Genomic DNA, 14,074 nt, shown 5'->3' with positions numbered 1-14,074 from the left:
CACCCCCGCTTTTTAATACTGTTCTGTCCTATGACAAGGAAACTCCAGATGCCTCACCTACCCTTTCCTGTGATGAGGAAGGTTCTGTTGAATCCTCCCCCCCCCGTAACTATATAAAACTCATTTTCTTTATTGTTATTATGGGGTGATACAGAACAGGGTTAGATCTACATGCATCAGGCAATAGGTACATTTCCTTTCATACAGTGTCATCTGTTCCCTCATTCCTCCCCCCACTCCCTCCCTCCATCTCCACCTACGAGTTGTATCTCTGTCCAGTGTGCCCCACTGCTAGTACTTTTTCACCCCTTTATTCCTCTGATTCTGTGCCCTCCCGACACCCTCCCAAGGATAGGCATATGAATCACCCTCTATGAAGTAAAGAATACAGACTCATCAGAAAAAGAAAACACAAATTAAGAAAAGAGTCTCTGGTTTCCAGGTCTTTGGAGTTCATTTCAGTGTGAATGTTATTTTACATACCTATGAAGAAGAAGTAGTGCAAGGGTATTGCACCTTCGTAATTCTCTCGTAAGGCTCTCCCTATTCAGTCTCACTGTGTGTCAGCCTCTATAATCCTATGTAATTTGTCACATCCCAGTGCATTTGAGATCTACCTTCCCCATATCAAGAACATGCATTTGTTCTAGTTCCATCCATTTCCCTGAAAATGACATTATTTTATTCCTCTGATGAATCCTATATTTGTACAAACTTGGCGGGCGGGGTGAGGTTGTAATTCTTTTTCCTGATCACTTCTGTAGAAGAGATTCCAGGAAGTGCCTCTGTCATTCTTGCTGCCTCTCTCCCTCTACCCCTTCTCCTCCTCCAGCTTCCTTTTAACCACACAATGACAAAAGCAGGAGGTCTGAGCTACAGACCTCTTTTGCTCCCCTCTCCCCTCTTCTTAGAGAGGAGAGGAGAAGAAAGGCACCTTCCCCACAACTCTAAAACAGGATCAGGACTCCCATCTCTCCCCTGCCTGGCCCAGCAAATCCTCTGCTGGACTGTGGCCATCAGGTTTACTGCTTCCTTACCTAGCTGAGCTTCTCCCTCCCCAAAGGCCTGCTTAGGTCAGAGGGAGATGAGGGTGTGTTAGAAACCTGGGGCCTGTATTGAGATCTCACCCCTGCTTTCTACCAGTTCCCCTGAGGCTCATTTGTAGCCTCAGTTTCTCCATGTGTGAAATGAGCGCATTGTTTACCACCTTCCCTGGACAAGATAACTGAAACTTAGAGGAGAAAACGCTCCCCCCAAAAAAGACCTGATGGGTTTCAAGCTGGCTTTGTGATGATGTCTTGCATGCTCAGCAGCCAGTCCTGTCCGAGCCACCATTAGTGGATCTCATGGGTGAGAGACTAACCGGCCGCCATCTTTATTCATAGCTTCCTGTCACTGCCCAGACTGGCTTGCCCTCGTCCTAACGACCATCCAAACACCACTTACCCTCTAGTGCTGTTTCAAGGTCCCCCTCTGACAGTCCCCACAACCTCCCCCCAGCCAAACGTAGCCCAGGACATACCCTCCTGGCCCCTCCCCCAGGTATGTGGCTGTGACCATCATCTTCTCCTGCCCTCCCCAGCAGAATCGACAGCTCAGGCAGCTCATCCGCAAGACAGGCTTTAATCCCAGGCTTCCTAGAGCTCAAGAGATGAATGATGTGATAGGAAATTCCAAAAGACACCCCCAATTTCTTTAGGGTTGTTGGAAATTTCCCCTGGTGCTTGTTTTGGAATAAAGCAAGCCATCGTGGCCCCTCAGCCCGGTAAGCTTTTGGCCAGGTCTTCTTCTTTCCCCCACCCCCCGCCACTCTGATGGGGCCACGCACCTTGCTGTGTGCAAAACCATACATCAACAAATCCAAGCTGCATATAAATCAAGACCTTTCTCCCTGAGGCAAAATGAATGCTTCCCCCTGAGGAGGCAGCGGACAAGAGCAGAACCTGGTTTTCCCTGGGCATTTTCTGCCTATGTGTATTTCCAATCCATCGCATTAACCTTTTATTTTAAAATGTTTATTGATTCTTTTTCTCATTATGAAGTAACGCATGTGCTACAGAAATGTCTGGAGTGGAAGGTAGAGCCTTTCTCATTAGTTAGCTCAGTTGGGGGCCGTGCTGTGGGCTGCCTGCAGGGGGCGCCGGCCACACCACTCTCCAGTCTTGTAGACGGGAGGTCAGTTGACTTTCAAGCTTGCAAGCAAATCTCCTGCGTTTCCCAGAGAAATCAGAAATGGGATGTGAGAAAACAGAGGATCTGGAGGGAGGCTCCTAGAACCTTCACTCAGAGCTGGCAGTCAGTCTCCACACGGTCTGCTGCAGAGGATTCAGAGGACAGAGGAATGGCCTCCTCCTCCATGCAAGGAAAGTTGCAAAGCCCTCTGAAGACAGGGCCTGAGGCCCTGGAGCAACGTCTCTTCTATGACTGTAACTGTGAGCCACAAGCTTAAGGTTAAACGCAAGAGGAGGTGACATTCCTCAGCCACTGGACCGCGCTTCCGGTGCTCAGATCTGAAGCACTGCCATCAGCTCCAAAAGCCCCATGTCCCAGCCCTGCTGTGACTTCCCGCCACCTGGACACCTCAGGTTTTCCACTCGACACTCCCACCTGAGCATCGGTGAGCCTCGATGGCTCCAGCCCTCTGAAACTCCCGTCTCCTCCCATAGCCCCGCACCCAGGCCATGATGTGCACAGATGCGCCATGGGAAGGCGGCTTCCCCCGGGCACTCTAACTGAACAGAAAGATGGAAGACTCCAGCTCCGAAGCCGAGGGAAGCCCACACTTAGCTGTGTGAGGACAGCGAAGGTGGTTATTAAGGAACCAAGTGCAGTCTCTCAGTACTGAGTGATTTACATGCACCCTGGGAAGTGGCTTTTTCTCTTCTTCTCCCCACTCCCTGCTCCCAACTCTCCTCCAAGCATCTAGGCCTTGCTTGCTTGCTTCCTCCTGCTGTGGACCAGACCAGCCCCAACCAAAGCATATGATACCCTACCTGAAACAGCAAAAGCAAGACAGGATTGGAGGCATGGCTCATTGGGTAGAGCAACTGCTTAGCCAAACACAAGGCTCTACGTTCAGATCCCAGAATTACCAGCTGAGCAATACATCCACACCCAGAAAATATTCCAAAAATAATGTTGCTCAAGGATGTTTAACCCAGCATTGCTTTAGAGTACAATTATCAATAGTTGACAGAGGCATGAGTAGGATATGCCGAATACCTTGCTTTTTGGAGGCTTTACAAAGATACACACACACACACACACACACACACACACACACACACACAAAAGGTTTGAGGAGTCCTATGGAGCAAAGGCAAAATGCAGCTATGTAATTTATGCAAATGTATGCATAGAAATGTATGCATAGAAAATGAGGCTGCGGGGAAAGTCATCGGTAGGCAGTGTTCACACACCGTCACTGCTCCCCCTGTACGAAGCACCAGAGCACTCAGTGCACGTCTGCGAATCGTTGTTATTTATGGGAACAGGCATCGAAAGGAGTCATTTTATTTTCTTTATTGCACTTCCCTGCAGTCAGCATGTTTGTGTTTTTAACTCAACACGAAGTTCTCATAGTTATTGAAATCCACCGGGCAGCAGCAGTCTGATGCTGCAGAAGAACTTGGTAAGAGGCTGGGCACCGGATCGCCCGCCATGCAGCTTCATCAAGGCAGGAAAGTCTCTCTCTCTAAATAAAACCCCCCTCCTGAGGAAGTCCTCCAGCTAATAGACCCTCACCGTGGGTCTCAGCAGAGAGGGATAAACAATAACACATTGGTAACCAATGGTCATCAAGTCTTGCGCCCTGCCTCTTGCGCCTTGCCTTGTCTCAGCAGAAAGTTATCAGACATGGCGTTACTCGGCCCCCAACAGAAAAATACTTCCTGGCAAGTGCAAGGCCCCAAATTCTGCCATCCCAGTCCTGCCCGATAAGTAATCTCTGTATGGAAGGGGGTTGCATGAGGAGCAGGGCCCAGCCCAGGTCCTGACCCTTGAGCTCCTGTGTTTTCAGGTACTACCCGATGGGCCACCCAGCCTCTGTCCACCTCTACTTCCTGGCTGACCGCTTCCAGGGCTTCCTGATTAAGCACCACGCTACCAACCTGGGTGTGAGCAAGCTAGAGACACTGGAGACGTGGGTGATGCCAAAGAAAGTCTTCAAGGTGGCTAGCCCCCCAAGTGACTTCGGGAGGCTCCAGTTCTCTGAGGTAGGAGGCCGGGCACTGTGACAGTCACCAACGCCTGCCAGGCCCTGTGCCAAACACGGACCCCAGATCCAGCACTGTCACTGGGGGTGGGGGGGTCACAGGGGTCAATGAGAGTGGACAGAATGAACTGGAAGCTTCGCCTACTTTTTTGGTCCCCAACCAGTGATTCCTCTAAACCTGTGTAGAAAACCAGTTGGCTGATGAAAAGGTGACACTGGTACCATTTTACAGATTGGGGGAAATGGAGGCCTTTAGGAGATTTTAGATTTTTTTTTCTGAATCGCTAGAAAGGGGAAGTGCTCCAGATGGATCCCAGGTTTCCTTGGCCACAAATGCTTGGTATATGTTTGTTATCCCACTTCCTGGTGTGAGGGCTGCCTCCACATGAGCAGTCACTGGCTACAGGAGAGGAGGAGTGGTAGATGGGCTGGCGGGAGGGAGGGATGAGAGGATGGATGAATGGACAAGTGGGTGAATGGGAGAATAGGAGAATGGATGATGGATGGAGAGATAGGTGCACAGATGAGTGGATAGCTAGATGGACAGGTAGGTGATGAATGGATGGATGGGAGAATGGGAAGATGACTGGATAGATGGACCAAGTTAAGACAAATGATTGGATGGATGAATGGATAGGTGGGTAGATGAGAGAATGGATGGATGGATGGATGGATGGATGGATGGATGGATGGACTGATGGATGAATGAGAGAATGGGAGAATGATTGGGTCAGCTGGAAGAATGGATAGGTATACAGTTGGCAAGTGATTGGATGGATGGATGGATGGATGGATAGATAGAAGGGAAGATGGATGATTGGGTTAGCTGGAGAAATGGATAGATGGGCAGTTGGCAGGTGATTGGATGGATGAATGGACAGGAAGGTTGGAGACCCATAGTGGATTCTTGCATGGACTGGCACACAGTTGCATCAACACACTAATCCATGGGACACTCTCTCTCTCTCTCTCTCTCTCTCTCTCTCTCTCTCTCTCTCTCTCTCTCTCTCTCTCTCTCTGTCTCTCTCTGTCTCTGTCTCTCTCCCTCTCCCTCCCTCCCTCCCTCCCTCCCTCCCTCCCTCACACACACCTCACCATGACATCCACTGTATATTTTCCTGGCTAAGGAAACAAATTCCCCAGCATCTTCCTATCATGCCAGTCCCCCCTCCAGACCCAGAAGCCCCGACAATGTGTGTTGTCCTCCACTTTCTCCTCCAGCCTTGTCCGCTGTGATCCTCTTCCTGCTCACACTCCCTGCGTCTTTGTCAGATACGAGGCTTGCCCTCTACCCAGAACACCTCCCCTAGGTTTCCACAGCTAGCGCCCCTTCTCTTCCTCCATCACTGATCTTTACCACGAGCACCCACCTGACACTCTGCGCTAGTTTCTTCCTCAGAGTTCACCGCCTCATAGTGCATCATCAGCTTGTCAGGTTGTTTATTGAGATGGCCCCAGACCACTGGTGCACCCCTCTGTATCCCCAGAGCCCCTCACTTGTGGGGCCTGCTCTGCACCAAATAGATCCACGTGGCAAACAGGCATGGATGGGAATTTCTCATGAAGCCAGCATTTTCAGCGAAGGCTCTGAGTGGACTGGTTGGGTCTGACCCACCACAAACCACCAACTAGATCATGCTTCTATAGATTCTGTGCTGGGGATCCACTGAGGGCTTTAGTGCCCTGTTAAAGACATGGGTGCTGGCCAGCCATGCAATGACACCATGTGCTTGGCCCCTCATTCTCCTCACCTGTGAAGTGGGTGGACGCAGCCCACCGAGCAGGGATCCAAGGCCTTTCCAGGCCAGCACCAGAGGCGTCTCGCTGACTTGCTTTCCCATTTCAGGTGGGCACTGACTGGGATGCCAAGGAGAGGCTTTTCCGCAACTTCGGAGGGCTCCTGGGGCCCATGGACGAGCCGGTGGGGATGCAGAAGTGGGGGAAGGGGCCCAATGTGACCGTGACTGTGGTCTGGGTGGACCCCATCAATGTCATCGCCGCCACCTATGACATCCTGATCGAGTCCACGGCCGAGTTCACTCACTACAAGCCCCCCCTGAACCTGCCCCTGAGGCCTGGAGTCTGGACGGTGAAGGTTCTCCACCACTGGGTGCCAGTGGCCGAGACCAAATTCCTTGTGGCCCCTCTGACCTTCTCCAACAGACAGCCCATCAAGCCGGGTGAGTACCTCGACGTGCCTGCAGGAAAATCAGGAGATGGGCACCCGGGACCCTGGGAGAGTTTTTTGCCTTGGCAGACAGGGTGCTCACATCCGGGCCATGCGGCTGCCCCCGGCAGAGCAATCAGTAGCCCTGCGCTGAGTCTCCTTTCTTGGCTCTTCCAGATAGGGAGTCATGGAAGGTGTTTAGAAAATCATGGTGAACATAGGAAATATGCTCTTTGAGCGTACGATCCACCTAAGCAGAGGTGGGTGTGTAGACGGCCAGCTGCAAAGAAGAGCACAGGGCAGGAGACACAGCCAGTGCAGGTTCCATTGGTGCTGTCCGTGCAGAGCCCTAGATGGACTCCCAAGACAGGATCCCTCCAAACGCAGCCCCCTCGGTTTGCACCACAAGGCCTTCTGCGGGAAATGACCCCAGAGGCTCCTCTAGACACCCTCATCTGCCCAGGCTCAATTCTCCGGAGTGGCGGAGCTTTGCCCATAACCCAGAATGTCTTCCATATGTAAATCACCTCCGCTGGCTCCTAACAGCACGCTAATGGTGTGCAAATAGCAGTTATGCTATATTGCCGAGGGAGCCAGGACAAGAATTAGAGCCGCCCCGTAGTGTTCAGTGCACACGGCTCTGTTGGACCCGTGGTCGGTTGGTTGGGTCTGTGAGAGAGCAGCTCATGCTGCAGAGGGCCAGCTCCATCTTCACCTGCTCCTCCCTCAGCATCACAAAACCGGGAGCACATGCCTGTGTGCCTGGAGTCCTGATAGTCCATGCCTGCAACCCCAGCTACTCAGGAAGCAGAGACCACAAAGATGGTAGTTCAAGACCAGCCTAGGCAAAAAAAAAAAAAAAAAAACCAGCTAGCAAAGCCCCTCTTCACCAAATAAGCCAGATGTGGTGCACGCCCGCCTGTAACCCCAGCAATGAGAGAGAGTGGTAGAAGTAGAAGGATCACAGACTAAGTCCAGTCCTGTAATAAAAATGGGACACCTTAGCTGAACATTCCCTCAAGCAAAAAAAAAAAAAAAAAAAAAGTCTGAGGACATGATTCAAGTACTAGGGGGAGATAGATAGATAGATAGATAGATAGATAGATAGATAGATAGATAGATAGATAGATAGGAAATATTATGTGTATGGTGTGTGTATTAGATGAGGTGATACCCAGTGCCCCGCACGAGGCCGAGGCGGGGCCAGGAGATGCCCAGTCAGCGGCCCTTCTCATCCAGCCCTTGTCCCCTTGGCTTTCAGAGGAGGCGCTGCGGCTGCACAGCGGGCCCCCTCGCAGTGCCTACATGGAGCAAAGCTTCCAGAGCCTGAATCCGGTCCTCAGCCTGCCCATCAGCCCGGCTCGGGTGGAGCAGGCACGGAGGAACGCAGCCTCCACGGGCGCGGCCCTGGAGGGCTGGCTGGACACGCTGGTGGGCAGTATGTGGACAGCCATGGACACGTGCTCTGTGGGCCCCAGCGCCTGCCCCGTCATGCAGGCCTGCAGCCAGACCGCCTGGAGCTCCTTCAGCCCTGACCCCAAGTCAGAGCTGGGGGCCGTCAAACCCGACGGCCGCCTCAGGTAGCGCTGGAGCCAGGCTGGCTCAGAAGACCACCACCTGAGCCCAGTGGAGGAGCAGCCTGAGGGGGTGCTGAACCCAGCCTGTCCCGCCCCAGGCAGGCGAGGGGCGGGCGTCCTGGGCAGGGCGTCCCCCAGGCCATCACATGAGGGAATGCTGGAGGCCACCGCTGGATTGGCCTGCATTGGGCAGCTGGCCTCTAGGGAGGGGGGACTGACGGGGGGGGGGGCACCAGGGTACCACGTGGGTCTCCCCTCTTCCAGTTGACCCTCACTTCCTGCAGGCCTCCCCACACCCTTGCTCTCCTGCCCACTCCCCCCCAGCCCCACGCCCTTCTCACTTCGACACCAAACAGCAGGAAGCTGTGTACTCAGCCCGGTGTGGGATGGGGGGCTGGGGAGTGAGTGCCCCCTCTATGGCCCAGCCAGGCCGCTGGTCAGCCCTTCAGTACCTCTTCCTGCCCAAGGGCTCCGCACCACCCAGTCTGACAAGCACTGCCCAGCCCCTGTTGTCTGGCTGTGGAGCCACTGAGGCAAAGCCTGGGGTCAAGACCAGGGACAGAAGCAGGCCTGGAGACTCCAGGGACCTGTCTCCCCCATAGCTGTCACACACAGGGTAGAGCCGGGAGGTACATCTGAGCTCGGGTCCCAGAAAGACCGGGGCCTCCAGTCCTGGAAAGATGGATGCTGAGGACCCTGGCCTGAAACTCCCACAGAGGGAAGAAAAATTCAGCTATCATTCAAGTTTCTTACATTCACAGAAACCTAAAGCGTTTCTTGCCATGGGCACTCTGGGGACCACTGCCCTCTAACTTGAGGGTCTCCCTTCCCCAGGAACGCCCCACCCCAATGACAGCACTCCCTGGGGAAAGCCAGCCTTGTGCTTCCCAAGGTGAGCTGGTCAGTCCTCGAGTCCCTCCCGGCTGGGCCCCTAAGTGGCCTGACAACTGTGCCGCCCTCGCCTGTTAGCAATGGAGGACATTGAGAAGGGACTCTAGATATTTATTATTTATATGTTTTAGTCAATGACTAATTAGTAGGTGCTGTTTTGACAGCTTGTCAATTATGTTATCTTACTAACTGAAGCTGCCTTTATTCACAAAAGGCCCCCATTCCTTTCTCCCATTTCCATTCATTCTCTCTCTCTCTTTTTCTCTCCTTTTCTCTCTCCGTCTCTCCCTCTCTCTCCCCCCATTTGTTGCTGTCTTTCTGCCCCTACCCTCCATCTCGTGTCCTCAGAGTGGAGTGGGAATGATGGTTCGATGGGGAAGGGTCCCCGGTATAAAGTGGATTGGTAGAGTAGAGTGCCCATCTGAGCCTTGCTCTTCCTCCTCGTGCTGGCTCTGTCCCCACAAACCCCAGAGAGGGAACCCCCAAGCCACCAGGGCCCCTGACCCAGGCTTGGGGAAAGGTGCATGAGCTGACTGCAGAGACCGAGGGCATCCCTGCTTGTTCCATGGAGGGTTTTCTAGACCCACTTGAACCCCAGATCTCTGTGTGCAGTAATGGAGGGAAATGCACCCTCCTGGAGGGGACCCCTACATCCTGGGGTGGGGAGGGGAGTGGTCAGACCCATCCAGGCTCCCTCCCTCAGGAGTTCTGCCGGCCACAGATCCAGTGCAAGGCCTCTCTGCCCTGGGCCATCCCCTGCCCGCTGCTTCTCTGTCCCAGTGCTTCCTGCAGTGTGAGCTCCGGTGGCTTGAAGAACTTGGCCCTGGCGGGTCCTAGAAGGTCCATGCCCACTCAGAGCTGGCTTTCTCTGGGGCCCACTCTCTTCCCATCACCCCACTATTGGTATGGAGAGGGCAGGTCTTTGACTCCTCAGCTGCTATAGTTTTATACTTCTGTAGTCTTACATTTTGGTAGAAAGAAAGAAGGAAAGAACTCCCAGCAAAACTCACCATGACGAGAGAACACAAGATTTCCTGAGGACATGGGGGACATTCTGGGGTCTCAGTGTTTAACTCTCTGCCCACAAATAGTTTGTTGGCAGGCAGCCCCGAGCCTCGGCTCCCTTATGATTTCAAAAGTATGAGAACCAGGTGAGGTGGCTCACGCCTGTCATCCTAGCTACTCACGAGGCTGAGATCTTTGGATTGTGGTTCAAAGTCATCCATCTCCAATTAGCCACCAAAACATGAGAAGTGGCGCTGTGTTCAAGTGGTAGAGCATTAGCCTCAAGGACAAGGAGGCTCACTGGCAGCGCCCAGACCCCAAGTTCAAGTCCAACAACTTACAACAGCAACAACAAACCCCACAAGAATGCTAGCTCATGGGACTGGGAGTTTGGCCTAGTGGTAGAGTGCTTGCCTAGCATGCACAGAGACCAGGGTTCAATTCCTTAGTACCACATGCATAGAAAAAGCCGAAAGTGGTGCCGTGGCTCAAGTGGTAGAGCTCTAGGCTTGAGAAAGCCCAAGGACAGTGCTCAGGCCCTGAGTTCAAGCTCCAGGACTGGCAAAAAAAAATGCTAGCTCAGAGTAGTGGAATCTTCCAGTTTGGTAAGAGAAATCAGAAGTCCAGATTTTAATAGACGACTTGAATTTTTCAATGTCAGCTATTTTTTTTTCCTAGCAGAGTTGGGGCAAAGGGGAAAAAATTCATAATTCTACTGCTGCATCGCCAGCAGGCTGTGATGAGGGGGTGTCAAGAGAGAAGAAAACAGCATCAAGGAGACACAGAAGGAATATCTCATACTGGCATGTAAGGTAACACAGACCTCTGACTGCTTGTCTCCTTTATAGAACTGGGCCCCACTGGCACCACCCAGCCTGCTCCCCCACCTTCTGGGAATCCCATCAGAAACAGCTGAAACAGCAGAGTCCAGGAGAAAGGGGTAGGAGGGCAGGGGGAAAGAGCTGGGTTCTTTCCAGCTCTTTCCAGATCTCCAAGTCCTGACGGTCCAATTACCAGCTTCTTTAGGAAAGCACAAGGACCCATGCTCGCTCAAGGGGCGTCCTCTTGCTTCTGCCTCAGTTCCCTTACTTTGTCCCATGGGGTCAACCACAGGTGCTACCTCATTGTGTCTGCTGAGAAGTTTACCTGGGGGGGCGGGGAGGGGCGCTGGGATGTCCAGATGTTCTGGGGCTGAATGCAATCTATGCAAATCTCTTTCTCTCTCTCTCTCTCTCTCTCTCTCTCTCTCTCTCTCTCTCTCTCTCTCTCTCTCTCTCTCTCTTCCCCCCCCTTGAAGTATTATTATGACTAATTTACCTTGCAAACAAGATATTGTACAGAATCCTCTCGAGAGCAAGGAAGGCTGTCACGTGCGGCCTTGTGCCCCTCTCATTGCCCTGGGTTCTGTTCTTGCCCCTCACAGGGAGAACGTGGGCCCTCCCCTGCTGGAAGGAAGCACGCCTGCGCCTTGCACTCTCACCCCAGGGGTGGTCTTCTCTTTCTGTAGTTCTCCTCCCTCCCCTCCCCTACCTCTCTTCCTCACACCCCTAACAAAGCCTTAGGGTTTTCCTTTTTTTGAAATGTGGCCTTAAAGTTATTTGGCAGTGGGGGGGGGGGGAAGCTGCCATCCTCCCCACTCCATGTCCCACCCCCAGAAAGCAGTCTCACCTCTGGAAGCGTTCATGGGAGCTTCTGGCTGGGGCATGGCTCACGGGTGAGGTGAAAATGGCTGGCACGGCGGAGGAGGTTGGTATGCTGGTATGAAGGCTGGGGTGGGCAGCTCTCCCTTAGCCAGCTTGTTTCCTTGGCACTACGATGGATCTGAGAGCTTTTCAGAACCCCCCCCCACACCCCCGCAAGACCAGTTGACTTCATGGGGTCCGTCCAGGGAAGAATCAGCAGAGCTTCTTCCTGTAGCTCTTGGTCCTTCCTGCCTGGAAAGTTCTAGCATTGAGTATCCCTAGTGGATAAGGATCAGACCTCCCCCCTTCAGATATCATCCTGATCCCCTCATCACCCCACCGTGCTGATGGGAGCCAAAGATACCCCTGGGGGTTCTCACAGGAAATTCACTGGAACCCAGCACAGTGGCCGTGCTGTCTGTCCCCTTGTGTTCAGTCGATGTCGCCAGTGGCATTGTTTTGGGCATTTTTGGGGGGAGGGTCTCATGATAAGTTATTACTGTCGCCTTCATTGTTTTCAAAGACGTGGTGATATAGTTTTAAAAAAAAAGAATAACTATTTTGTTATAGATCATGATATGCATAAAACTGTACAGAACTATTTTGTAATGTATTGATTTTAAACAACAAAAGAGAATCTGTAAATAAAGTTTAAAAAAAAGGAGAGAGAATTCACATGGCACACACTGAAAGATGTAGATATTTTGCTATTTATTTAAAGGAGTATTTTAAGAGATATCAAGCTATCTGGAATTGACAAAGTTCTAGTCATCTGAATGCTTTTCCTCATGATGGAATGTGATTCTCAGAAGCGATTATGTTACCTGCCCACTTTCCCTCCTCTTCTATCTTTTCATTGATCAGAAAAACAACAACAACAACAAAATTGTGCCTTAGCTGTATTTTTTGGGGGGTCTAGGGGAGTTTGTTTTTGTCTGACAAAGCAACATTTTTGCAGAAAACAGTGGATGAATTAAATACTGTATCATACCAAAAACACCGCAGGTGTATATATGCTTTCTGTCATACTGTGTTTTCAGATGCAGAATTTTAAAATAAAACTTTAAAAAAGATGCGGTCTTTCTGGAACCATGTTGTTGGCTTCCTTTCCTGTCATCTTGTCTGTCTTCCACCTCTGCAGCTGCAGTGATCATTTGACTTCTTTCCTAGTTGTGATGTGGACACCTTTCCTTTCATAAAGGCTGTGGCCATCTCCTTTTCTAGAGGCCATTTCTCGTGTCTGGGTAGGACTGCCTTCTGCATGCTTTTGTAGATCCGACTGGCAGGTCACCTAGCAAGCCTGCTTCCCTTCCCTCTGACCACATAACTGGACTGCATCTCCCAGACTGCCTTGCTCTTGGGTATGACCATGTGACTGACTTCTGACCAACTAGGCGTAGGTACAACACCTTTAGAACCACCCATCAATCATCTCACCACAGCCTCTTCTCTCAACCATTCCCCACTTGCCAGCCCAAATTTGTTTGTTTGTTTGTTTTTGTTGTTGTTGTTGTTAGTTGTGGGACTTGAACTCTGGGCCTGAGTGCTGTCCCTAAGTCACTGGGAGAAAACAGCTCTGCACAGTTCCTAGTATTTACCACAATGGATCCGTGATTATTTAATGAATAGACAAATGAATGGAGCTTTATTCCTTCATTGATCATTTAGGCATGGGGCCTTTTATCCAAAATACTGACTTTACATCCATCCTCTGGCCAATTGTATTTGCTATTGAAAACTGAAACCTGCATTTTGCCACCAATAATGAGATTTCTGGGCCTGGGTCACCACAACGCTGGGCGAAATTCTTTTCTGTTTACTAGATCCAAGGCTCACCCAGGACCCGTTTCCACCCAGCATCCGGTTGTATTTCTTTTCCCTTCTTTGGAGAGGAACCTTTTTTGATTTTTCAAACAAAATTGAACATCAAACCCGTATGAAGGAGGCTTTTTTTTTTATAAATTGAGGGGCTGTGAGGTTGCTACCATTGGAGCAGAAAGTTCTGATTTAGCAGTGACTTCTGACCCAACCAGTCTCTTTTTTGGCTGGGGATTGGGGGAGGTATCTCCAGGAAATGTGTAGACTTCCATGCTTGGAAGGTCGTGGCTGTGATGGAAGCATCCAAGCTTTCCATAGGGTTAGCTTGAGGTGTTTTTGCCAGATGCTGAAAGGTGTATTCTAGTCTACGGTCTCTGAGAGTTAAGACCAAACAAAGCCTCGTGTGTCTTGGAAATCAGATCGGAGGGAAGACATTCGTGGCTGACTGGAAAGAGGTGTGGCTGGCCCAAGGTCAAGTTTGTGTGTGCAGAGGTAGCGTATCATCAGTTCCCTGTTCTGTGTGGGGACTTCATGTAGCCACCACTCTGATGAGAGAGTGCTGGGCTGAAAAACCAAGCCTTTTCCCAGCCCCCAGTTTTGACTTCCTGTGTGACCACAGCCATTATCTTTCCTGACATGGGCTTTGGTTTCCCCCTGCCATCAAAGAAATGGTGGCCAAGGGCCACCAAGGCCCCTTCACATTCAGACTCTGGAGTCACAC

The 14,074-nt window shown here is 51.5% G+C and overlaps 1 protein-coding gene across 1 annotated transcript in view; it reads left to right on the top strand.

Moving 5' to 3' along the window:
- Xylt1 (xylosyltransferase 1) overlaps window positions 1–12,421 on the top strand; it is a 134,245-nt gene extending 121,824 nt beyond the window's left edge. The window contains exons 10-12 of the mRNA XM_090358114.1: window positions 4,019–4,214; window positions 6,060–6,393; window positions 7,642–12,421. Of these exons, the coding sequence (XP_090214240.1) occupies window positions 4,019–4,214; window positions 6,060–6,393; window positions 7,642–7,964 (853 nt within the window). The 3' untranslated portion in view covers window positions 7,965–12,421. The remainder of the gene's footprint in view (window positions 1–4,018; window positions 4,215–6,059; window positions 6,394–7,641) is intronic.
- The last annotated feature ends 1,653 nt before the right edge of the window (window positions 12,422–14,074 follow it).

This window comes from Megascapheus bottae, chromosome 25 (genome assembly GCF_031878675.1).
Source record: "Megascapheus bottae isolate mThoBot1 chromosome 25, mThoBot2.hap1, whole genome shotgun sequence".
Lineage (NCBI taxonomy): Eukaryota > Metazoa > Chordata > Mammalia > Rodentia > Geomyidae > Megascapheus > Megascapheus bottae.
The sequence above is the reverse complement of the archived record's forward strand: the minus strand, read 5'-3'. Positions and strand labels throughout refer to the sequence as shown.